Source organism: Danio rerio, chromosome 14 (assembly GCF_049306965.1).
Source record: "Danio rerio strain Tuebingen ecotype United States chromosome 14, GRCz12tu, whole genome shotgun sequence".
NCBI classification, from domain to species: domain Eukaryota; kingdom Metazoa; phylum Chordata; class Actinopteri; order Cypriniformes; family Danionidae; genus Danio; species Danio rerio.
The window spans coordinates 12827740-12852415 of record NC_133189.1 but is presented as its reverse complement, the minus strand read 5'-3'; the positions used below and the strand labels follow the sequence as shown (position 1 = coordinate 12852415).

Here is a 24676-nt window from a genome sequence, read left to right as displayed (position 1 = left end):
AGACAGCCTGTGTATATATTTAGGGCCTAGCGTTCTAGGAACCGTTTGTATTTGAACAGCAGAATTGTTGTTATAAAAACTCTGTTCTCTCAATTTCCTAGATCTTCTCCTAGCACCACAAACCTCCTCTGAACCTACAGGCACATTGTTTACTCAATGGAAATGTCAGGATAATGTTTATCAGTGTTTATCAGTTTTTATCAGTCAATCTTACTAGTTCAATGTCAGTTTTTGATTTCTTGAGGTTCAGTTGTTTTGACAATGAGGTTATTTTAGCACGGAGTTCTGATTTAGCCTGAGCTTGTTGTTTAGCTCAAGATAAAGTGAATTCTCTGTTACAGTAGATAATTCTGCTCACATTATTATTGTGAACGCATTCTTCTAATGTACAAACATTATCTGGGTCACTGCTAAATTTCTTTGTCAAAATTTGTCTGACTGACTGTTATTACTGAGTCCACGTGCTGGCCTAGCAGTGATTTGAAATCCTAATATGACCATAAAATATTCACTAAAGCACATTTGTCAGTTGTGAGGATCAGTCTAGTATTCCTTCTGAACATTCTATGAGTTTGTTATCACAAAGTTAAAAAAAATAAAACTTTAATGATGAAAGTGTAGTAATTTATTCTCTGCCAAAACAAATGGTAACAATATAAGCATATATTGCTAAAACTCCCTGCCTGAATAAGGGAAAACAAAAAATAATACACTGAAAACCCTAATAAGTCGACTGAGCTAAATTAATTGAGTAAACTCGTTGCCTCAATTTAATTAAGTAATGGTGTCTCCCAAAACTTGAATATTTAAGTTTATTTAACTTGCCGGTTTTGTAGATTATACTTAAATTGTTCAGTTCATTAAACTTAGTACTTATTTAATGTACTTTAATGTTCACTTGGTAATAATTTCAAGTGTACTTACATATTTAAGTATTTTGACTGCAAGCTTTGTGCACACTGAACTGAAATAACACAATTAACAGTACATTTAATCTTTTGAGTTTTTATTGACTAAATGTCACACTATTAATGAAAATACAGTAAACAATATGCTGTAATGCAAATGGATTATAGCCACACTTTGGAGGTGACTATGAAAAAAATTACTTGTGCAGTACATTAATTGTAAAACTCTATGCACATATATACTTCTCTCAAGTATAAAGTAACTATGGTAATGTACACAACTATTACAAAGGTGTTGGCCAATGATTTTGGGTAATTCAGGTCTAGTGCATAAATCAGACTAATGAGAAGACAGATTGCCTGTGGGAGGTCCTGCATTTTGTCCATCACCACTTGGCCTTCAAGGATGATTCCAATCGAAGAAGTCAAATGCAAGGAGTTGAAGGGCTGAAGATCAGTGTTCTCCAAAAGGATCCCCACTGGCACATCAAGGATAGTGTTGCGATTATCAGACACCTAGTGAAAAAACATGTATAAATATAGTATTGTGATCAGAAATCAAAGGTTTATCATCAGTGCTTGTTTATCAGAATGGCCACAAAGTTTATAAAAAGCCAACATGAATATTTTCTGACATAATGTATATTTTCTTACACAAACAAATTGATTCACTTGACAAACCCCTTGGAGCCTTGTGGATCAGTTTTATGATGTATGGATAGAATTTTTTAGATCAAAATCTCATCCCCCATTGACACATTTAAAAGCTTGGAAGAACCAGGATACATTTTCTTATAATTGATTGGATGGCTTGAAGTTCAGTTTACCATGGGGTGATAATTTTTGGGTGAACTATCTCTTTTAAGAACAGATTTGATTACTAAACATGACTTGAAGAAAGAAGAGTCATCATCTCCGAGCATGTTAGGCAGTCCTCGAAGAACAAGGGTTCGGACCTCAGTTGGCTGGGCTGACTTTAAAGGAAAACTTTAAATTCTGTTAATGCCAGAAAAACTCATCTATCTTAAAGGGCCATGAAACCCCCTCGTTTCAGCAGGGTGTTTTCACACCTCTACTTTGGAAAAAGTCAGAAAAGTGGGCGTGTCCAGCTCTGTTTAGGGGGGAGTGTCGGAGTAAGAAGAGAGGCTTGGTGTGGTAGTGTCTATTTGGGCGCGCTGAATTTCAGAGTCAAAACACACAACCACAGCGGACAATGTGACTGTGTTTACATGGATATCTGTAAATATCTATAACAAAAAACATGAAACACTGGATACTTGTAACTCTGAAACACTTAGCACAAGATATAACGTTTAGGCATCACCACCATCCTGCCTTTTACAGTGTCACATGATAGAGGGAAAACCTCACTGAGCACTGACATCTGAATCACACAGAGGGACGTAACATGGCTGCTGCAAAGTTCAAATGACCGAATATGCTCAATGTACCAAGCTGTCATTTCTTTACAGACAAACAGAATCTCAGAGTTCACTGCTACAATCTGTGATATCATCTTGAATTCTGGGAGACCAGAGCATGATCCTGTCACGGTCGGTGAGGGGAAAAAAGGAGTGAAGACCAAATTGCAGAAAAATGTAGGATTATTTATTATAAACTACAAATAAAAATAAAAGGCAAAACAAAACTACCCCGAAGGGGAAAACATGAATAAAAAGGCAAAAACAAACTTGACAGGACTGGAGACAACAAGACAGAGTAATATCAACGACGAACTGGCAAAGGACTGAAAACATGAGGGGGATTATAAAGCAAAAAGTAAATTGACACAGGTGAACATGACAAACTAATAATGAGTAAACAAGGAGGGTGGGACTAGACAATAGACGGGAGAGCGCATGACACAGAGAGACAATACAAGCCATGCGCTCACATAACACAACACTGAAGCACACGACAAAAGCACGTGACCACAATGTAAACACCGAGCCACGTGCTTTGACAAAAGACGCAAGACACGAGCACACGATGAATGAAAACACTCACCGTGCGCTCACACACGCAGCGTGCATGCTTCATCCCAGCGCCGACCAAAACCGAAACCAACAAGACTGAGACGCTGGGAATGAAACACAACGCTGCTGACAGACGAAAACACAAACACGAGTACAAGAGCGCACGCGTCTGAGGGACGCAGAGCGCGTGCGCGGCCGCATCAAGCAGGAGCGCCCACACTCTGCGTACACCCACGACGGCGCGCGCGCACACAGAGACAGAAACAGGACCAGACATGGGTAGTGTCCGAGCTCTGCCACCAAAGCAAGAATTTACAAGACCAGAGTGGCAGAACCCTGACAGATCCAGCAGAGAAGACCATATTTGCACGGTATTCAATTCCATCAGCTGTCACAGAGGAAGCAATCAGCACTGTCTTTAGCTGTGGATTAATCTGATGAAACACCTGCTGAATATGATCAGGAAATGATGTAACCAATGCAGTCTTGACTTTGTCCAATTCAATAGGAGGTCTAAAAAATGAGCTAGAATCCAGATAGTATGCCATCATTCTCTGATGTTGGACAGCCAGTGTGAGGGCAACATTTTTAAAGTTTTGAGATTCCCGAATTTCTTTTTTAAAGAATTTGTGCTTTCCCTCAAAACGCATTGTCCAAACATCAGAGAGTGGGCCAAAGGCCTTAATCAGCTGGGGGTAATGTTCAACAAAATGATGCTTTGGCTTCAGTCTAAAACCAGGGAAAGTTGATTGTAGCAGTTCTCTGTGCTGTTATTTTGCTTCTCAAGAAATCAATGGACTCCTCTGTATGTTTCGATGCCACAGCCAATTCAAATTCAATGTCTTTAAGAAGCATTAAAATTTCCCATGAAGTATCTCCTTCTGGGACATCATCTTCAATTAAAAAAGGAAGAAGTCTAAGCAAGGTCCAGTTTTTTATGGCCATTGCCACCAATTGTTCATTTCGTGGCAAAAGCCTTTGGAATTTGCTGAGGTCTGTTAGTTTTGTCAAAGAAAGTGTAGGCAAAGTTCTTCATTGCATTGTTCACTGACTCGAGAGAGAGATATTTCTTTTAAATCATCTCGGAAAGGCAGAGACAAAGTTCAACTGGCACAATGCCCGCTAGCAGGTCATGTAAAATGTCTGGTGGGTAGCCAGTGACAGCATGAAAATGTTGCAGTGCATCAGTAAGTGGACAGCTTCCTTTTACTCCTTACAACTTGCTCAAAGAAGGATCCTTTTTTACCTCCTTAACATGCCTGTCATGAGTGTCTTTAGTGAGAGTTTTAATGTTGCTAGAACCTACTTCTGTGTGCTGAATCTCAGTTCCTGTTTCCATGCAAAAACGACAGAATCTCTCCACAGTAAAACCCTCAAGGAATCCTGCCATAAAATGAGAACCAAGGTTATCAGCCGAAACATATAGGACAGTCCCTTTTACAGTTGCTCCCCACTGATCAATGAATAAACCAGTCTGCTCCAAATTAACAAGGTCTTTAACAAGTGGTTTCATGACTTTTTCATAACCACACGCCTTTACTGTACTAGAATTACAGAGAAGACCAAGTTGGATGGATCGTAACATTGACCTGTGTTTTACAGGTATGTTTGCCAACACCCAGTAAACTGCACAAATTTTGTGTTTACCTCTGGATGTCCCTAATGGATTGGCTACCTCGAAGTCATCAACATATAATCCTAGAGCTATTCGAAATTTTTCACTGTTGAGAAGACTATTATCTTTGAAGTAGTGACCATCATTGTAAGAACTGTACATACTGTGTTCAGATTCTGGCACTGAAAGTGCTTTGTCCAAAATGTCTGGGTTGTTTAACATTTTCTGTAGCATAGGTAAGATTGGTACATATATAACAGGTTTTGTTTCCCTATCAATCATGTATTCCACTGGCATAACCAAAGGAAACTCAGCTAAAACATAGGACTGTTGACAAGCATCCTCCAGAATCACAGCATTTGGAAAAAACATTGCATTCTGAAACAGCATTTACTACCTCTGCAATAAGGGACTCATCAGCATTTGGAAGACACCTCTTTAGGACACCTTAAAGTTTTGTTTAACAGTGACAGAGATAATGCTTGGATCTGATTCAATTGCTGTATGATTTCTTGAGTCGAACTTGCCGGAATATGAAGAATGCTTTGCATCTTTAAAAAAAGCCCAGCCAAATTGTGTTCCAACTGATTTGCTAAATCAAAATGCGCTACATCAGAAGAATCAGCCGATTTACCTTCATTATTCTCTATTTCAATCTCATCAAAAGAAATCTGTTCTTGTCCTTCATTCTCATTACTTTTTCCAGAAACTATTTCTAAAGAAAAAATAGCATGTTAAGCTTAACTTCCCTACTTAAAAAGGTATAAACCTTTCTTCTTGATTAAACAGAGGATAGCTTTTGCTGTTAAACAAACGCTGCAGCTGTTTGTTAACTCTTCTCTGACGGAGCAGAGGATAACCGAATACTGTATATATAGACTGGTCTGTATGGTTCTTTTGATAGAGTGAGACTCACCAAATCGAGGTTGAGCTGAAAAGATTCAGTCTGAAGTGAAGTCTGATCTTTACATTCTGGTAGACTCGACTTCCAGCAGGGTTGAAGTCAACAAATTGTTGAGAAATTGTGACATCTGTTGGTTGACTTCAAATTGCTGTTGAGCTGAAAAGATTCCATATGGAGTGAAGTCTGACATTCCATGAGATTGAAGTTTCAATTTGAATTCAAGTGGATTTCAGTGTATCTGGGTTGCTGCATAAAATTGTTTTGATGTTAGAACCCAGTCCAGGAGACTCAAACAAGCAGAATTACTATTTTACTTAATTGTCCATTCTGCAGCCAAAACTTGCTGGTCCATGTTGGGAGAGGAGTGCCAATTGTGGGTATTTGAAGATAGAAACACAGCGAGCCTTCAATCCATATCATAATCTGTCCTTTTCTTTGGTGTCATAGCTTATATTTTTCCTCTTGTGATGAGCCTCATCTGACCCCAGTGATGATTGCATTAAGGAAGTCATTTTTATGGTGACACTAACATCACATTGGTAGGTCCAATGCTTGCCTCACCAAGATCATACCAGTGCAGCTGAAGAGCACCCAGATGGCAGTTGGTAGTACTGATAGTTTGGCCAGTAGAATTTTTCCTGCACTTGGACGTTGTGGCCAACCCGTGATGTCTCTCCCCAGGCTTTACCATCCACCAGGTGGACTCTAACCCAAGAGTTCTGGAGGCTCGGGTCCTTCCTCTTCTCTTTCCCCACTGATCATCCATTGGGGATCTGCAACATAGAGAAAGAGAGGATGCAACACTCACCCTTATACCCTTGAAGCCAGCTGAGCCATCATTCAAACAGGAGTCTCAGACACCTGTAAGTCAGTGGACACCTGATGGTGGTAACACTTTATTACTACATACTATGAATCATTTATTGAGCATTAGCAAATAGTTCACCATTATCTTGTTAAGTATTTACTCATTAATAAATTAATTGATTTCCTTATAAGGAATTTACAAAATAAATGTTTAGTGTGTAGTTATAATGAAGTGTTACTGAAAGGGTCCTTTGGCGCTCTGTGTACTAGCCTACTGTCAAAGTTTGAGTGAGGGAAAAGGAACGAGGACTCAGGTGCAGCAAATAATGGGTATTTATTAATAAAAAAATAATAATAAAAGGCAAAACAAATTATCCCAAGCGGGAAAACATTAACAAAACAACCTTCACTGGGCAGGCTGGTAGGGATCAGGGCTGGACACACAGGACAAGGCTACAAATGACGAGGAACTGCCACAGGACAGCAGATATGAGGAGAATTTAAGGAGGAGAATATTAACACACAAACAGATTAACATAATTAACTAGTAATGGGTTAACAAGGAGGGTGGGACTAGACAATAGATGGGATAGCACATGACACAGACACAAAACAAGTCATGTGCTCACATAAAACGGGACAAGAAAACGTAGCCAATGAGAGAACTCATTAACCACATGTTCACAATAACAGGACAAGACTGAAGCACGCGGCCACAATGTAAACATAGAGCCACTTGCTTGGACAACACAAATAGACGCAAGACACGACCACACGATAGATGAACACCTTACTGTGCGCTCACACATATGCAACGCGCATGTTTCATCCCAGCGTCAACCAAAACCGAAACCAAATAGACAGAGACGCTGAGAATGAAACAGCGCGATGACAACAGAACAAAACACCTACACGAGTACAAGAGGGCACGTCTGAAGAACACACAGAGACACACACACAATGACAGAAACAGGACAAGACAGAGCTAGTGTCCAGACTCTGCCACCAAAACAAGAATTTACAAGACCAGAGTGGAAGAACCCTGACAGCCATCCACTTGCAATGCCCTCTCATGCTCTGCTTCTTGGCCTAGGAAGTGTTGCTGTTGTGACTTAACCTTCTTGAAAAGCTGCAGAACTCATCCTTGTTCCTTGCAGTCTGAAAAGAGGGAGAAGGACATAGATTGGCTCCCTATGGGGTCAGATGGCAACTGTATGACGTGTGATCTCTCAAAGTGCCCACATTCTCCACCAGATGCCACAAGTGAGAGATCATATGGACACAGAGACACAGTGAAATCTAGAAGGGCTATTTATTTACAGTGCAAGGTGTATGAAAAGCAGGGTATGAAGGGCGAAGTGTCAGTTGTGCAGCCAAAAGTGCCAATTCATGCAGGTCCAGGTGGGGAGTGGAGTCCTAATTGTGGGTAGCGGAAGAAGGGAATATTGTGAGCCTTTAGTCTCAATCAAATTCTGTTCATCTCCCCTGATGAGCCTCATCTAGCCCCAACTGACGTTATTTCCTTGGCACAAACACATATTTAAGTTTGCACTGTTTTAGCATGTCTACATGCAGCAAATGTGACACATTCAAGTTAAAATTCAGTTAAGTTCAATTCAGCTTTATTTGTATAGCGCTTTTACAATGTAGATTGTGTCAAAGCAGCTTCACATAAATGGTCATAGTAACTGAAACAGTGTAGTTCAGTTTTTAGTGTTTAAAGTCAGTTCAGTTCAGTTTAGCTCAGTTCAGTGTGATTTAAAATCATTACTGAGAGTTCAAACACTGAAGAGCAAATTCATCGATGCGTAGCTCTACCAATCCTGAACCATGCGAGCCAGTAGCGACAGCGAAGAGGGAAAAAAAACTTCACCTGATAGGAGTGAAGAAGAAAAAACCTTGAGAGAACCAGACTCAGTTTGGCACGACCGTTTCAATTTCTCCGCTGGCCAAAAGTCTTGTGCAAAGCTTTAGTCACCGTGGTGGAGGCTGGAAGGTGGCCTCAGCAAAGACTCGTCTGTCCCTGGAGCGTCGCTGGAATCAGACTCATGCTCTCCACTCCCCATGACCATCAGCGCAGCAGCAGCTCAGGATATGGCCTGGTCCCGGATATGGACACCTTGGGATCATCTCGTCACTGGTCTTGGATCCAGTCAGTGACTCTGCATAATCTGAGGACCTCGGGATGAGTATCCCCAGGTGAAAATAGAGAATAAAGAAAATAATTAGCGTAGCTGCTGTTCATAGTGTATATAAACAAGATGCAGAAGCCTGTGTGGAACCCGCTAGGTGATGCATTGAGTGTATGCTTTACTAAACAGATAGGTCTTTAATCTAGTTTTGAACTGGGAGAGTGTGTCTGAGCCTCGGACGTTATCAGGAAGGCTATTCCAGAGTGTAGGAGCCATAGAGGAGAAGGCTCGACCTCCTTTACTCGATTTTGCTATTCTAGGTACTACCAGAAGCCCTGAGTTTTGAGATCTTAAAGAGCAAGCTGGATTGTAGCGAGACAGAAGGTTGGTTAGATAAACAGGAGCTAGATTATTTAGAGCTTTATAGGTGAGAAGTAATATTTTAAATTCAATACGAAACTGAACAGGGAGCCAGTGTAAGGAGGATAAAATTGGGATGATATGATCATATTTTCTAGACCTGGTAAGAACTCTGGCTACTGCATTTTGTACTAATTGAAGTTTGTTAATAGAGGATGCTGGGCAGCCAGCAAATAGAGCATTACAGTAATCCAGCCTCGAAGTCATAAAAGCATGGACTAGCTTTTCTGCATCTGAGATGGATAGCATATTTCGTAATTTAGCGATATGTCTCAGATGAAAGAAGGCAGTTTTTGTGACATGGGATATATGGTTTTCAAAAGTTAGATTGCTGTCCAATATGACACCCAGATCTTTTATAGTAGAGCTATCGCTAACTTTGTATCCCTCTAATTGTAGATTGAGTTGCGAGATCTGCTGTGTACAAAATTTAGGCCCAATAAGTAATAATTCTGTTTTGTCAGAGTTTAAGAGAAGAAAATTGTTGGTCATCCAGTCTTTAATGTCTTTGATACACTCAGTTAGTTAAGACAGTTCAGACGTCTCGTCAGGTTTAGTTGAAATATATATAATTGAGTATCATCTGCATAGCAGTGAAAGCTGATCCCACGTCTTCTAATAATGTCTCCCAGTTATAGCATTTAAATTGTAAACAGCAAAGGGCCTAAAACTGACCCTTGAGGCACTCCATACTTTACTGGGCTGACTTGTAAAGGCTGTCCATTAATATTCACAAACTGGTAACGGTCAGTTAAGTATGACTTAAACCATTGTAGAGCCTGTCCCTGGACACCTGTAGACTTTAAGCGATTTATGAGGATATTGTGGTCAATGGTGTCAAATGCCGCACTAAGATCGAGTAAAACTAATAGCGAGATGCGCCCTTGGTCAGCAGCTAAGAGTAAATCATTGGTTATTTTCACTAATGCGGATTCTGTACTGTGATGAGCCCTGAAACCTGACTGAAACACTTCAAAAATATTGTTCGTCTGCAGAAAGGAGCATAATTGAGTAGAAACCACTTTTTCTAGTATTTTCGACATAAATGGAAGATTTGAAATAGACCAATTACCATGTTTGTAAACATTCAGGATGCGCGCGCAGGGAGGTGGCAGAAAGCAACCGGGAGCGCTAGCATTTACAGTGAGGGAATGACATCAGATGCGGTGCAGAGTTTGTTGTTGTCTTAAAAATAAGATATATTACTTACATATTATATATATTATTTCATAATGCTTACAGAATATTATAACAGCTTGTCACCCAGTGACAAGCACAGTGATGCAGCAAAATTAACGTTAAAGCGAGCGGCGTTCATCTGACAGCTCCATTTGCGATAGCACCCTCCCAATGAATATTGGATAAGACGAAGTGACCGAGCATCCAGCTCAAAATATACAATCTCAATTAAGCTCCGAGTGATTTTACAAGAGAGAAGTTAAAGATCTACAAGTCTTTGAATGCCAACAATGTTGTTCTTTGAGGTCATGTGCAATAAATATTGCTCCATGATGACCAGATTCAAGAGCTAAACACAGATATTTCCGCCTAAGTTAGCCAAAGACAAGGAAACAACACGGAGCTAACGTTCTACAAGGCCTGGGTAATTAATCACCAACACGCAAAACCACTGCATTCTGACAGTGAACTTCACCTGTACGGCAGGGCATGTGAACCTATACACAAAGAGGTAAAGTTGGTTTTATATTCGCACATTCAGACTTTCTCCTTAATAATATAATTTCATTAAAGTATTATTTGCAAACTCTAAATAGCGAAATCATATTAGCAGCAGCCAATGACTATCAAAGTACAACATGTTCACAGTCAAATAAACAGTGTTAATGTTGTTTTCAAGTCACACTTGCAGGTTATTTCAGACCGAATATTCAAAGTGACGTGGTAAACAATATAGGGAGTTTGTCACAAGTTGTCACTGAATGAATGTGTGAATATAAAACCAACTTTACCTTAATAAAAGTAACTTTCACGTTTCGTTATTAGCATTCAGTGTCAGCAGTTTAATTAACCACATGTAACTGTTTTTGCTGAAATCATTTTTGCAATCAAAAACGAGTGATGTGTCTGATTCAGCATAGCGTGAACTGACCTGATCTGACATGAGAACTGCAGAGTCCAGCATTTCTAATTAGCTCCTCACTTCATTCAGCTCCCATTTAGCCAAAGACGTCTGCAGTCGGTATTAAAGCAGTGTGTGGTGTAAGGTAAAAGTTAAGTTTTCCATTTTTGGACTCGAATTCAGCATCCTACCGCAAAACATGACATCTTTCCCATTGTAGCCTGTCTGTTTTTTGCAACTGGGGACCCGTGTGACGTCATGTGTGACGTAGGTTGGTAATTGGTCTATAGGCCTATAGTTAGCTAAGTTGTTGGGGTCCAGTTGCGGTTTCTTAATATTAGGCCTAATAACAGCTAGCTTGTAAGAGTTTGGAACATGGCCTATAGATAAAGAAGAGTTGATAATGTTAAGAAGAGGTTCTCCTATAGCAGGTAGCAGCTCTTTCAGTAATTTTGTTGGAATTGAGTCCAGCATACACATAGCTGGTTTAGAGCTATTTATAATTTTATCTAGCTCTTCCTGTTCTATGATTTTGAAGCACTGTAGGTTATTATTATTATTATGATTCAATGCAAAATTTACAGGATTTGGAGCATAAGCCGGTGCAGAAAGTTTGGCATTTCCTATTTTCTGTCTAAAGCCTTCTATTTTATCACTGAAAAAATTCATGAAGTCATCACTACTAATTTGCTGTGGAACAATTTGTTCCAAGGATGACCGATTATTTGCTAATTTAGAGATGGTGTTAAATAAAAATCTAGGATTGTTATGAAAATACAAGTTTGTTCACAAAATAAACCTTAACATGCAAAAACTGAGACTGAGAAATTGAATGATTAAATTATCTGCTGATTCGAGTTAATGAAATACATAGCAATTTTACTCGCTTATCTTTATTACTAACATGCACTGTTTTTTAAAACATTTTAAACTTGTAAAACTCATTCTTGAACTGCAGCTGATCATGGGGAGTTGGAACAGTCCTTTCAATCCAGTTTCTTTGAAAATCTGTTCAGTGGGCATGTTTATATGCCATGGGTGTCAGTTCTTGCAGGGCCACAGCCCTGCAGAGTGCAAGCCTAAAGGACTCAATTCGTTTGTTCTGTTTAAAAAGCTTTTAAAAGTTTATTTTAGCATCATAGGTGTCCTTTATTAACTGCACAATTTGTTTACTTGTGTTATCTTTGAATAGTTAAATTTGTGGTTTAATTAGCATAAAGTAAATGTATTGTTAATATATTTTGGTATATTTATTTTTCACTGTGTTACATTTATTACTATTTTACTCATTTGTGTTCATAGCAATAAACTAAAACGGCTTCTTACCATCTTTTTGTCCTTGTTAGAGGCAAGTTCAGCTTTTATTCCGGGTGAGTAAATATTTGTTTCAAATATACAATCATATAAGCACTAATCAACATTAAGAAATAAATAAACATATAAACATATTTGTCAGGCTTTAAACTTTATTTATTTGTTTGTTGTATTGCAGAGGAATTGTGCACCCTAGTGATCACAGAGGCATGTCCAGAAGATTCTGGAATATTTAAATGCATTGCATCAAATCAGTTTGGAACAGTAACATGCAGTGCCATGCTGGAAGTATATACAGGTACCCTTATCTTTGCAGTGTGTTCCGCAGTTGGACTGTTTTTCAGTACATTTGTATTTATTGATTTTTTTTTTAAACTCAGCCTATCTTAAGCAATAATATGCACATGCTGTATCATATATCATTTTCAAGTGTGAACACAAAAAGAGTGTAATAGTTAAGGGGCTAAATAATTATAATAAAAAGTTTATTAGATTACATTTATCTAAACTTTTTTGTTGTCAACATTGTGTAAGCAAATAATGCGGTAATTAAAGTAAAATTAATATTTTATTATTATTTTGTTTTTCAAGACCTAGAAGAGGTGCTGGGAGATGAGCAAGACCCCTCCTCTATACAATCAGATGTACTAGTAAAAGATGACCATTGCTTAGTACTACAAGATACATGTGCCGCTTCTCCAGAATGGCCTAAAAGTTCAGAGGAAGAAACTGCAACCCCTATGTCATGGTAGGACGTTTTTCTGCATTTTAGCAATGGCTAAAATTTGAACATTTGCAAGTCAACAAATAATCAGGGCTAGCATGTGTGGCAGCATAGTCAGTACAGCAAAACAAAGAATAAATTACTTTTTAGCATTTTTATTACTGGGTATTAATTGGAAATGAATGCTCTCGTATTAACAAGTCACTGCACTATTAGTTATTCTAACTCAAAAATTCACAAAAACAAGTGAATTGAGAGCACCGAGACACCAGAAGGGATGTAATTTTGTTTGTATTTTGCTAGTTGCTAAATCCCTCACATAGATTATATTAGAACTTCTTGGACAGATCTTTTGATATAAGATTTAACATAAAACAAGTTGTATTTCAGTAATGATACACAGTATTTTGATTCTTGTCATGTATAATAATGTTATTATAACAATTGAAACTTGCACCAATATAATTCCACTGTGGATGTCATCTTGTTGTCAGATGCAAAAATTCATTCAGATGTCAAAATCTGCCCATTATGAGTAATCTCTAGCCATTTAGTGCATATTACAGTGCATAGGGGGATTGACTGATTGAGTACACTTTAGAATGTACACTGTGGTTTCAGACACCATACAAATACCTGCTTTCTATAAAAGTACACTGCTAATGGGTATAGGGGGCAAATTCAAATGCAAAATACAATTACTAAATTCCCTATTGTGTTCCAAACTGCCATTAGGGATTGTACCTACTGTAGTACCGAATACTGAAGTATTCAAGAAACCATGAAGTTATTCTCTACAGACAGAGGCTTTTAAGAAGAAAAATAAGACAGTGTCAAAAGGGGATTTTTGACCTAACAAGTATCTGCTGTCACTTTTGACTCCCTATATGCCCAAATGGACAGTCTTTATGAACTGCTGTAGTATTTTTTCAACTAATGAAGTTAAAATAAATAATAGTTTGCTTTGTCAAAATGAATATGTTTTCACTTGTTTAAATTAAAGTGAGTATTTGATTTAATTCCAACTGTATTTAATTCCAACTTATTTGCAATTTAAGTTGAAACTGTGAGTCAGAGGAAAATTGTTCTTATTAGGGAAGGGTTGTTTTCGATTTTTTGCATCTGTGAGCTGGAGGATTTGTTGGGCATAGAAATTAGCTGTGTTTAACATTTTCAGGTACCAGTCACTGCATAAATACTGAAAGCATCCAGCTTTAGTGTTGATTGTTCTTATGTAAATACAAATGAGGGTAAAGACAATTAACTTAACCTCCGTGTCTAAGACCGACGAGGGTAAACACGATTCACTCAACCTGTGCAACTAAGGTGGATGAGGGTAAAGACAATTGACTTGACCTGCACAATTCTACCCAGCAGTGACATTCACACAGCACTACAGTAGGCTTTTCTAATTAATTTTCACACAATATGCTGACAGAACATTCCTGTCATTGCATGCCCACACACATACAATAGACATAGATGGTACTGCAACACCAGCAACTTGCACTATAACACGGGGAGTGACAGAGACAACTGAAGTTTGGATCCACATGCAGGTTTATTCTGAGTCAGGCAAGCAATTGTCAATACGGGTGCAAACAGATGTATAAAGGCAGTCCAGAATCTTAGTATGAACACAGGCGAGAGGTCGGAAGGCAGGCGGCAAACAGAGACAAAAGGATAAACTAGACTAAGGTCAAAACACAGGAAAACAAGACTAAGAAAACGCGTTGATTTGTCACTTTACAGTAAAACAAGACTCGGCAATGTGAATGAGTGAGTGTGCTGAGTAAATAGTGTGTGTAATCAGCCTTTGACAATCTTCAGGTGGTGCAAGTGTAATCAGTCAGAATCTATAACGTGTGTGAACAGAGTGCATGTATGAAGTTGTAGTCCATGAACTGACGGATTTGTAGTTTGTATGAATGTGAATGTTTTCCTCTGGTGCTTAGAGATCGCTAGTGATCATGATATACACTATCCACATTTCCTCATATAAACCCTCATCTATTTTAGTTGGTCTTTAGAATTGTCAGTCAACTATCAACAAAGCAGAATTCATTCCAGTATGTGCAACACATTTTAATCTTCACAAACTGGACTTGACCTAGACCTGTCACGGCAATCTCTCTCTTTCAGCCACACTCCCTGCCCAATCAGGAGGAGAGAAGGGACTAGTTTTCTCATTTCTAATGATTGTAAATAATCCAATTATGCTGACTTGTAGGATAAGGGGACTTCAACATTCATATGGACAAACCTTATGCCACAGATTTCCATTCATTGCATTATTCAACCTCAACCAGCTAACCACCACAAGCACACATAAATCTGGTAATCAACTTCACCTTATATACACAAGACATTTCACTTCTGATAAAATTGCAGGTAAACCATTTCACACTTCAGACCAATTCAGTATTACTTTCGACTGCTCCCCAAAGCCACAGCATTATCCTCCCAACCAGTCTCTTTTACATTTACATTTAGTCATTTAGCAGACGCTTTTATCCAAAGCGACTTACAAATGAGGACAAGGAAGCAATTTACACGACTAAGAGCAACAATGAATAAGTGCTATAGGCAAGTTTCAGGTCTGTAAAGTCTAAGAAGGGAAGTATTAGTAGTATTAGTATTTTTTATTTATTCAGAGAGGCAATTGCAGATTAGGAAGTGTAGTGGAGACTAAATAGTTGAGTTTTTAGTCGTTTCTTGAAAGTAGCGAGTGACTCTGCTGTTCTGATGCAGTTAGGGAGTTCATTCCACCAACTGGGCAGATTGAGCGTGAGCGTTCGCGAAAGTGATTTCTTCCCTCTTTGGGATGGAACCACGAGGCGACGTTCATTCACAGAACGCAAGTTTCTGGAGGGCACATAGATCTGCAGAAGTGAGAGCAGATAAGAAGGAGCAAGGCCAGAAGTCACTTTGTAGGCAAACATCAGAGCTTTGAATTTGATGCGAGCAGCAACTGGCAGCCAGTGCAAACGGACTAGCAGCGGAGTGACATGTGCTCGTTTAGGTTCATTGAAGACCACTCCTGCTGCTGTATTCTGGAGCAGTTGAAGAGGCTTGATAGAGTTAGCTGGAAGCCCAGCTAGTAGAGAGTTGCAGTAATCCAGTTTGGAGAGAACAAGAGCTTGAACAAGGAGTTGAGCTGTATGTTCAGATAAGAAGGGTCGGACCTTTCTGATGTTATAGAGTGCGAATCTGCACGATCGAGCAGTTCTAGAAATGTGGTCAGAGTTTAGTTGGTCATCAATCGTTACTCCAAGGCTTTTCACCATTTTGGATGCAGTAATGGTTGCCCCATCCATCTGGATTGAAAAGTTATGGTGTAGAGTCGAGTTGGCAGAAACTACAAGCATTTCCGTTTTTGCGAGGTTCAGCTGAAGATGATGAACTTTCATCCAGTGTGAAATATCCAACAGGCAGGCTGAGATGCGAGCTGGAACCGAGGGATCATCCGGATGAAAAGAGAGGTATAGCTGGGTATCATCAGCATAGCAGTGGTAGGAGAATCCATGTCTCTGGATGACTGGTCCTAGAGATGATGTGTAGATGGAGAAGAGAAGTGGCCCAAGAACAGAGCCTTGAGGTACCCCAGTGTTTAGATGCTGTAGGTTGGACACCTCTCCCCTCCAAGACACCCTGAATGACCTGTCAGTGAGGTAAGATCTGATCCATTGTATAACAGTGCCCGCAACGCCCAGTGACTCGAGCGTAGATAGCAGGATCTGGTGGTAGACAGTGTCAAAAGCAGCTGACAAGTCCAACAAAATGAGGACTGATGATTTAGAGTCTGCTTTAGCCAGTCTGAGATCCTCCACAACCGAGAGCAGGGCAGTCTAAGTTGAGTGGCCTTTCTTAAAGCCGGATTGCTTGATGTCCATGAGATTGTTTTGAGTAAGAAAGTCCAGGACTTGATTGAACACTTCTTTCTCCAGAATCTTGGCCATGAATGGAAGCAGGGATACTGGTTTGTAGTTTTCAAGTAGCGTATGGTCCAGGTTGGGTTTCTTTAGCAGTGGGGTTACCCTAGCCTGCTTAAATGAAGTGGGGAATAAACCCCAACATTAGCAACAGATGTGTTAATTATGTGAGTCAGTGTTGGTATGACTGCAGGAGAGATGGCTTGCAAGAGATGAGAGGGAATATGATCGAGTGGACAGGTGGTTGCATGGCTAGATAGCATTTGGCTCGGTTCAAGGCAACTTTACTTAGTGTGAGTACGCGCTTAGATGCAATTTGTGCTCCCTGTTGTCCACACACTTCTAATTGTTAAATGCTCACTTTAATCACATCTAATTCTCACATCTAGATGTTAAAAGTGCAACAAAAACTTTCTGCTTTATTTCAGTGTAAATGAGAAGTCTAGATGAGAGCATGGCCCAAAACAAAAAGCCCCCGCTGACATCCTGCCGGTGAAGCAGTGGCGCTGTAGGTAGTGCTATCGCCTCACAGCAAAAGGGTCGCTGGGTCGCTGGTTCGAGCCTCGGCTCAGTTGGTGTTTCTGTGTGGAGTTTGCATGTTCTCCCTGCGTTCGCTTGGGTTTCCTCCAGGTGCTGCGGTTTCCCCCACAGTCCATAGACATGCGGTACAGGTGAATTGGGTAGGCTAAATTGTCTATAGAGTATGAGTGTGTGTGTGTGTGAATGTGTAAGTGGATGTTTCCCAGTGATGGGTTGCAGCTGGAAGGACATTTGTTGCGTACAAACTTGCTGGATAAGTTGGCGGTTCATTCCGCTGTGGCGACCCCGGATTAATAAAGGGAAGCCGACAAGAAAATGAATGAATGATATCCTGCCAAGCTTGTATCTTTTGCCTTCATTCAGAAGTGTACTAAAACCCTATACTACATGTCACAGGTGAGAGATCACACGGAAACAGAGATTAGAGCAAGGGAAAAGTGCACTGGGATATGCAAGGCGGTGAGTTCAGTGTCCAAGAGTTTGGTGATCGTGTGAAGTGAAGTGCCGGTCAGGGTGCCTAGTGGATTGCTGTTTGCGATGAGGGAGTTATGGTTTTGTTACTGGTGCACCATTTAAAGGGCACATAGTTTACTCCATTTTTATTATTTAATATTAATATTATGGTTCTTCTGTGTGCCAGTTTAGGTTCAGTTCTACACACAGTTCAGCTGTTTTTATTATAATGTGTTAAAAAGTGTCATGTTGGGGAAGTTTACAAAGTTTGCTGTTTTAGGGGTGTTTTGCTTCACAGTCTCAGCTTCCCGCCTAACGTAACAAAGGGGCGGAGCCAAGAGCTCCCACGCTCTGTGTTTGCACCAGACAGGCTGACAGAGAGAGAGAAGCTAAGCTAAGCTAGGATGAGCATTCAGCCGTACATGTTCAACCCAGACACAGACCAAGCAGAGAGTACAAAATCATTTGTGTCTTTGTATAGTCTTGGTGTATAAGTGCCGAGCTTGTACACTGAGACTAATAACCACGCACACTGAATTAACTTTGAATGAGGCACCGAATTCACCACGACACGGCACACCAGACACTCAGTGACGCGGAAGAAACATGAAGTGTCCCGAATCGTCACGCCACGCATTCCAGAACTCCAAACACAAGCCTCCACCAGGGCAAACACAACAGCGCCCGAAGCTCCGCCGCGTGCACTCCAACAGAAACCCATGCCCAGAGCTCCAAAATGCACGACGCCACGCAAAAGGTACAAGTATTAATTCCGATTACAGCAATAATGTGGAGATTATTGATCTTTTGTTGAGCCTAATTAGCCTATCATCAAAAAAAAAGAGCACGGGTGTTCCTTTAGTGATGTCGCTTTGACTCACACGCTGAAAATGGCGGACATGCAACAAGAAACTGAGGATATGATCGTGACGCGAGGCTGTCAATCAATATTGGTGGGCGGGGGGACCACGCTCCTATGTTAAGTTGCAGTCGGTCTGAAAACTGCTCCTATCGGTCCACCGTTTCAATGTTGTTAAATTGAAAAAAAAGGACTGTGTGTGTGTATATCACCCTAATATGACGATCTATATACTATACTTAGACACCTGTTTGTTCAAACATTTTTCACCATAGTTGCCCTTTAATACTCATGTCAACTGTATTCTTCACTGAATTGGCCTTCTCTTCAATCACGTCGACAAATTCATTGGTTTCTGTTCATTTACAAAACTCTTATTAGAAAAACTCCACTATATTTACAGTCACTTCTTAACATTCAGGAAACATATCAAAATCTGCGCTCTAGTAATTTCATTAACCTTTGCATACCCAAAGTTCGCACTTCATTTGGTCGATACTCTTTTTAGTTTTCTGCAGCTGATGCTTGGAATTATCTGCAGCAGACCTTAAAGCTCAGCACTTTCATTCTGCTATCATCTTTTAAAAATTCAATCCAGTCAATAGTTCAAAATCATTGTGCTTGTTTTAAGTTTTTTTTTGTTGGTTTTTATGTTATTGTCTGCATTTGTTAAATTTTTATTGTATTGTGTCTCTACTGCTTTGTACTGCATCTGCTTTTCATGTTGTCTCTTGGCCAGGTCGTCATTGTAAATGAGAACTGGTTCTCAATTGACTTACATGGTTAAATAAAGGTTATTAAAAGTCATCAGAAGAGGCCTATCCACAAGTAAAACAATCATTGATTTGGCTTTTTACAAATAAAATTTGAGTTGGCCATAAAGTTCAGTTTATCACCCAGGATGGTGTGCAGGTATTTATACTCACTTACTGTCTCAACAGTACCGTTTATAGTATTAGTAGTAGCATTAAAAATAGAGTTGCAGTGACAATCAATAAGCGTCTCTTTAGTTTTTGAGATATTAAGTTGTAAATATGAGTCTTCGCACCAAGCAACAAAGTTGTCCAACGCTGGGTCATGACTCTCCTTATGATCATGCAAAATACTGGCAATGACAGAATCATCAGCATACTTAATTATGCTAAATATACCTTGATTCAAATTTACTCTGACAGTCATTGTTGTAAAGTACAAACATTAGTGGTGACAAAACACATCCATGTGGAGAACTTGTTGAGTATAAAATTGAGTTAGTGTTTTATTAGCTTGGATTCTCTGAGGCCTCACTGTTAGAAAATTAACTAGCCGGCATACTTGGAATACCCAGGTCAATGCTTGGAAATTTAAAAACTCTGTCGGCCAAAATATGAGACTCATTACAGTTAAAAGCTGAAGAGAAATCCACAAAGCATAGTCGCACATGAGTCCAGTAATGTTGTTGTGGCATCCTCAACCTCTTTGTGTGACTGATAAGCAAATTGAAGAGGATCGATCATGTTCCAAATCATGTGCTGTAAGTTCCTCTTAACAATCTGCTCAAAACATTTCATTACCAATCGAGGAGAAGAAGCTCATCATCTCAAATCAAATCACTTTTATTGTCACATCATCAGCAGCATGTGTGCTATGATAAGTGAAAAGCTTAGGTGCTGGCTTCAGACAGTACAAAATACACAGTGCAAATACTACAACAGTGCAAAATACAACAGCACACTCCCAAAAAACAGGACAATGTAAAATTGACAGTGATATGTACAATAAATAGGTGTGCCCATGGCTGTAGGCAGTATTGTTTCAAGTATAGATTGGTTAAAGTGCAGTTCATGCTACATATTGATGGTGTGCAGTGAGGGGTATGGAAGATTCTGCGTGCGGTGTGTTCATCAGCCTGATAGTCTGAGGGAAGAAGCTTTCCTTCAGCCGGCTGGTGCGTGACCAAATGCTGCGGAAATGTCTGCCTGAGGGTAGCAGAGAAAAAAAGTCTATGGCTTGGGTGGCTGGAGTCATCTGGTCACTGGGGTACCTCAGGAATCTCTTTTTGATCCCCTTCTATATTCTATTTACACCTCATTACTGTGAACCATTGTCCAAATACATGGTTTCTTTTATCATTGTTATGCTGATGACACACAGCTCTTTTTTAATTCTTCCTGATAACCCAAAGGTAGCTGCAAGGTTCTGGCACTGCCTGGAGGATATCTTGATTTGGATGAAAGACCATCTGTCACGGTTGTCAGGTGCATACACTCTTTATATTTATGTTTGGTGTTGTCACGTGGTTCTGTGTTATGGTTTTCATGTGCTCTGATGCATGCTTTGTTTACATGATGTGATCAGCTGGACTATCAGCAGTTCCAGCTGATGGCACTTAGCTCATCTATATTAGGGTGGAAAACCAGGACATCATTGACAGTTCGTTACTCTGTATGTATGATCTTTCTATGTTTTGTCAGGATTGACTCGGGCTTGTTGTAGATCTTCCTGGTGTGATCGCAGTGGCTAAATCTTTGTCCACACTACTCACTCTCTGTTTCCTTGTGTTCACCTTTTGACTTAAAATAAACTGTTACTTGCATTTGGATCCTTTTTGTCTTGATTACTCAATCCGTGACACCATCACCTATAGCTTGAGCTTTCAAAAACTGATCTCCAAAAGTCATTCCTGCAACTCCACACACTCAACACAATTTCTTAATCCAACTGGAATCATTTACTATTACCCCATGCAATTTAATGTGGAATCTTGGTTTAATCCTGGATGATCAGCTGTCCTTCAAAGAGCACATTGATAACACAGCTCGCACTTTCAAAATCAGCAAATCAGAGCTCTCCTAACAGATCATCCTGCACAACTTTTAGTTCAAGTTGTTGTCATTTCAAGGCTGGACTACTGCAATGGTCTTTTAATTGGATTCCCATCTTACACCTTTAAACTTCATGAGCCCAAAAGAGCTCGTGTAACACAACTCTGTGTCTTTCAGCATTGGTTACTTCTTGTGGCCCATGTCAAGGTTAAATCATTGATAAACAGCCACAGACACTGCATCATCGTACCTCCACCAGCTCCTGAAAATCTACATCCCCTCCAGGAACCTCTAGTCGGTTAGTGAGCACTACCTTGTAATACCGTCACAGAGAGGCTGTTAGTCGTTTTCCAAAACATTTTCGTTCAATGTTCATTGCTGGTGAAACAATCTTCCCACTGCCACATGGACTGCTGATTTGCTAGTGTCACTCAAACAACCTCTAAAAACCCATCTCTTCTGGATTCACCTAAACCACTGTGAACAAAACTAGTGTCACAGTTGTAGGGGTGTGCACACTTCTGAGTGTCTGTTTGGTCCCATGGTTTTGTTTTGCTTTGGTGCTCCACATGGGTCTGTTACGTCAATGTTATGTCACGTGCTATGTAGGGTCCTGCTATCTTGATTAGCCTAGTTATCTCGGCTATATCTGGACAGCGCGTCTCTTGTCTCATGTCAGTTTGTTGTTGTTTTTGATGTGCTCTCTGTCTGTGTTCAAGACTGGTGTGGAGATCCGTCTGATACTCAGAGCTACTACTCCGTTCCTGTCTGTTCCTCGATTCCTGTTTACCTTATCTTTTGTTTATTTTCTGTAGTTTGTTTGTTTGTTTATCTTCTGTAGTTTATCTCACAACTGTAGGATCTGTAGGTTATCTCAAACCATCTTCATCCTACTATCTGTCTGATCATGTGTGGTCCCTAGTCCTGTCTGATCTGTGTGGGTTGTAACTACTTTTGGTATTAATGGAAGGCTTGGTTCAGGTCTTACCTTTCTGAATGTTATCAGTTTGTGTCTGTTAATGAAGAGGTGTCATAGCAAACAAAAGTACATTGTGGGGTACCGCAAGGTTCAGTTCTATCCCTAATGGCTCGTTTCCACTGACTGGTAAAGTACAGTACGGTTCGGGTCAGTACGGGCCACCATTATTAGGCTTGCGTTTCCACCTCCAAGGGTACCCTTTTGGTAGGCGTGGTGTATGACAGAAAGGTTTCAGTTCAGTTTCTACAGTAAAGCTGTACGGGTCGCTTACATATCATATGAGAAGCACTTCTCACAAAACAGATGCTTTATACACATAAATACTTATGTATAAATGTTTATTACTATTCTATGAACAAGATTTGATTATAACTGCAGATCAATGAATGTCTGTAATTATGTAAAATAAATAAATGAACATATATGAACACATACAGACCCTTACAGTCTCTGAAATTAACTGCAGTAAAACTACACATAGCTGTCATTTAGTGCTTATTTAGGTTAAAAAACAACAGGAAATATAGCCCACAGTCAGAGCAGACCTCTCATCTGTGTCTGTAATCTTCAGCAGCACATATAGCCTCTGTTAGAGAGCAATTCCATCTTTCTGAGGTTATATTAGTCCAAAAGGTGAAGATAATAGTTAAACTAGACAGTTTGTTTACGTTTGCTAAAAAAGTAATGTGCTCCTTTTCTCCCGGCTTCTCCTTTTTTTTCTGTGCTTCACTATCGTGTTTGACAGTATCTGACAGGATCGTGTTTCAAGTTATCATCAGCTTAAAAAGTTTATTATTTCAGATATAGATGCGCGGCTAGCGCAAGGAAGAAATCGAAACCGCTCGCTATTCATTAAGACGATAGCAAGGTTTGTTTGAGCCCGGGTCGACCATGGCTCAATATTAAATTTATATATAATTCTGCGGTATTCTCTCGGCTGTGTATTTTAAACATGGCGGTTTTTGTTTTCATTCTGGCTTTTTGCGTAAGCGAATGACGTATCTCTGTAAACCAATAGCGTTCAGCTGCATGTCTAGCTCCGCTTTTTGGTGTTTTGGTACCCTTTCGAAAGGGTGCTGAAAAAGTGATATGTTACGGTTCGGTTTGGTAAGCCTTTTGACAGTGGAAACGGTCATAAAAGCGTACCAAACCGAACCGTTCCATACCACTCTGGAAATGGGCCATAAGGTTAAGTTCTAGCCCAATCATACACCCAGCTCAATGTGGCACAAGGCGAGACGCAATTGTTGTTTGCTAGTTTCAGCTTGGCGTAAGAGTCATTTTGACGTTTTGTGCCACGCTGTTTAAATAGCAAATGCATTTGCGCTCATATGTGTGCCCATAGGTGTTCTGGTCTAAAAAAGGAGGCGTGTTAATTGGATTTATCAAATATTAAAATCAATGTTTAGGTATTGATATTAATATTGATATTTTAGCCTCACGTAGGGGTGACGCAGTGGGGCAGTAGGTAGTGCTGTCGCCTCACAGCAAGAAGGTTGCTGGGTCGCTGGTACGATCCTCGGCTCAGTTGGTGTTTCTGTGTGGAGTTTGCATGTTCTCCCTGCGTTCATGTGGGTTTTCTCCGGTTGCTCCGGTTTCCCCCACAGTCCAAAGACATGCGGTAGAGAAGAATTGGGTAGGCTAAATTGTCCGTAGTGTATGAGTGTTTGTGTGAATGTGTGTGTCGATGTTTCCTAGAGATGGGTTGCGGCTGGAAGGGCATTATCAGGCCAAAATCTGAAGTATAATGAGATTGTTTGACTTGTAGAGCCTTTTTCTGTATTATCAACACAAGGAAGACACAATTGTAATAAATGTGTATTTATTAACAAAATAGTTATCAAGGGTAACTACAATTACTAAATGTACAATACATGAAGTGCATATGCGAGTGATAAAGGTGATTAAGTTAAGATAAGGTAAACCTTATTCAACAATAACAAAGAACTGAGTAATTTATTGTTATTAATTAATATCAGTTATAAACATCTAATTAATTAGAATATTTTATACTGAAACACACTATGCCAAGGTCTAATTTAGAGGGTTGGAAAGTGGAATATTTACATTTCTGCCGTTGATGCAGTGGTTGGAAGAAGTTGGATGTTCTTGCAGATCTTAAAGCATGAAACGGGCAGACTTGGCTTCCTTGAGCTTTGAGTAGAAAAAATCGGGGATCTCTGGAGATGGTGGTTCAATGTCGGGGACACACCAATGTCTTTATCCTTG

The 24676-nt window shown here is 39.9% G+C and overlaps 1 protein-coding gene across 2 annotated transcripts in view; it reads left to right on the top strand.

Moving 5' to 3' along the window:
- The window catches only part of myot (myotilin), an 85191-nt gene that overhangs the window by 15931 nt on the left and 44584 nt on the right, over positions 1–24676 (top strand). For both annotated transcript variants that reach the window (XM_073922577.1, XM_073922576.1), the window contains exons 6-8: positions 12189–12212; positions 12335–12454; positions 12748–12904. In XM_073922577.1, the coding sequence (XP_073778678.1) occupies positions 12189–12212; positions 12335–12454; positions 12748–12904 (301 nt within the window). The remainder of the gene's footprint in view (positions 1–12188; positions 12213–12334; positions 12455–12747; positions 12905–24676) is intronic.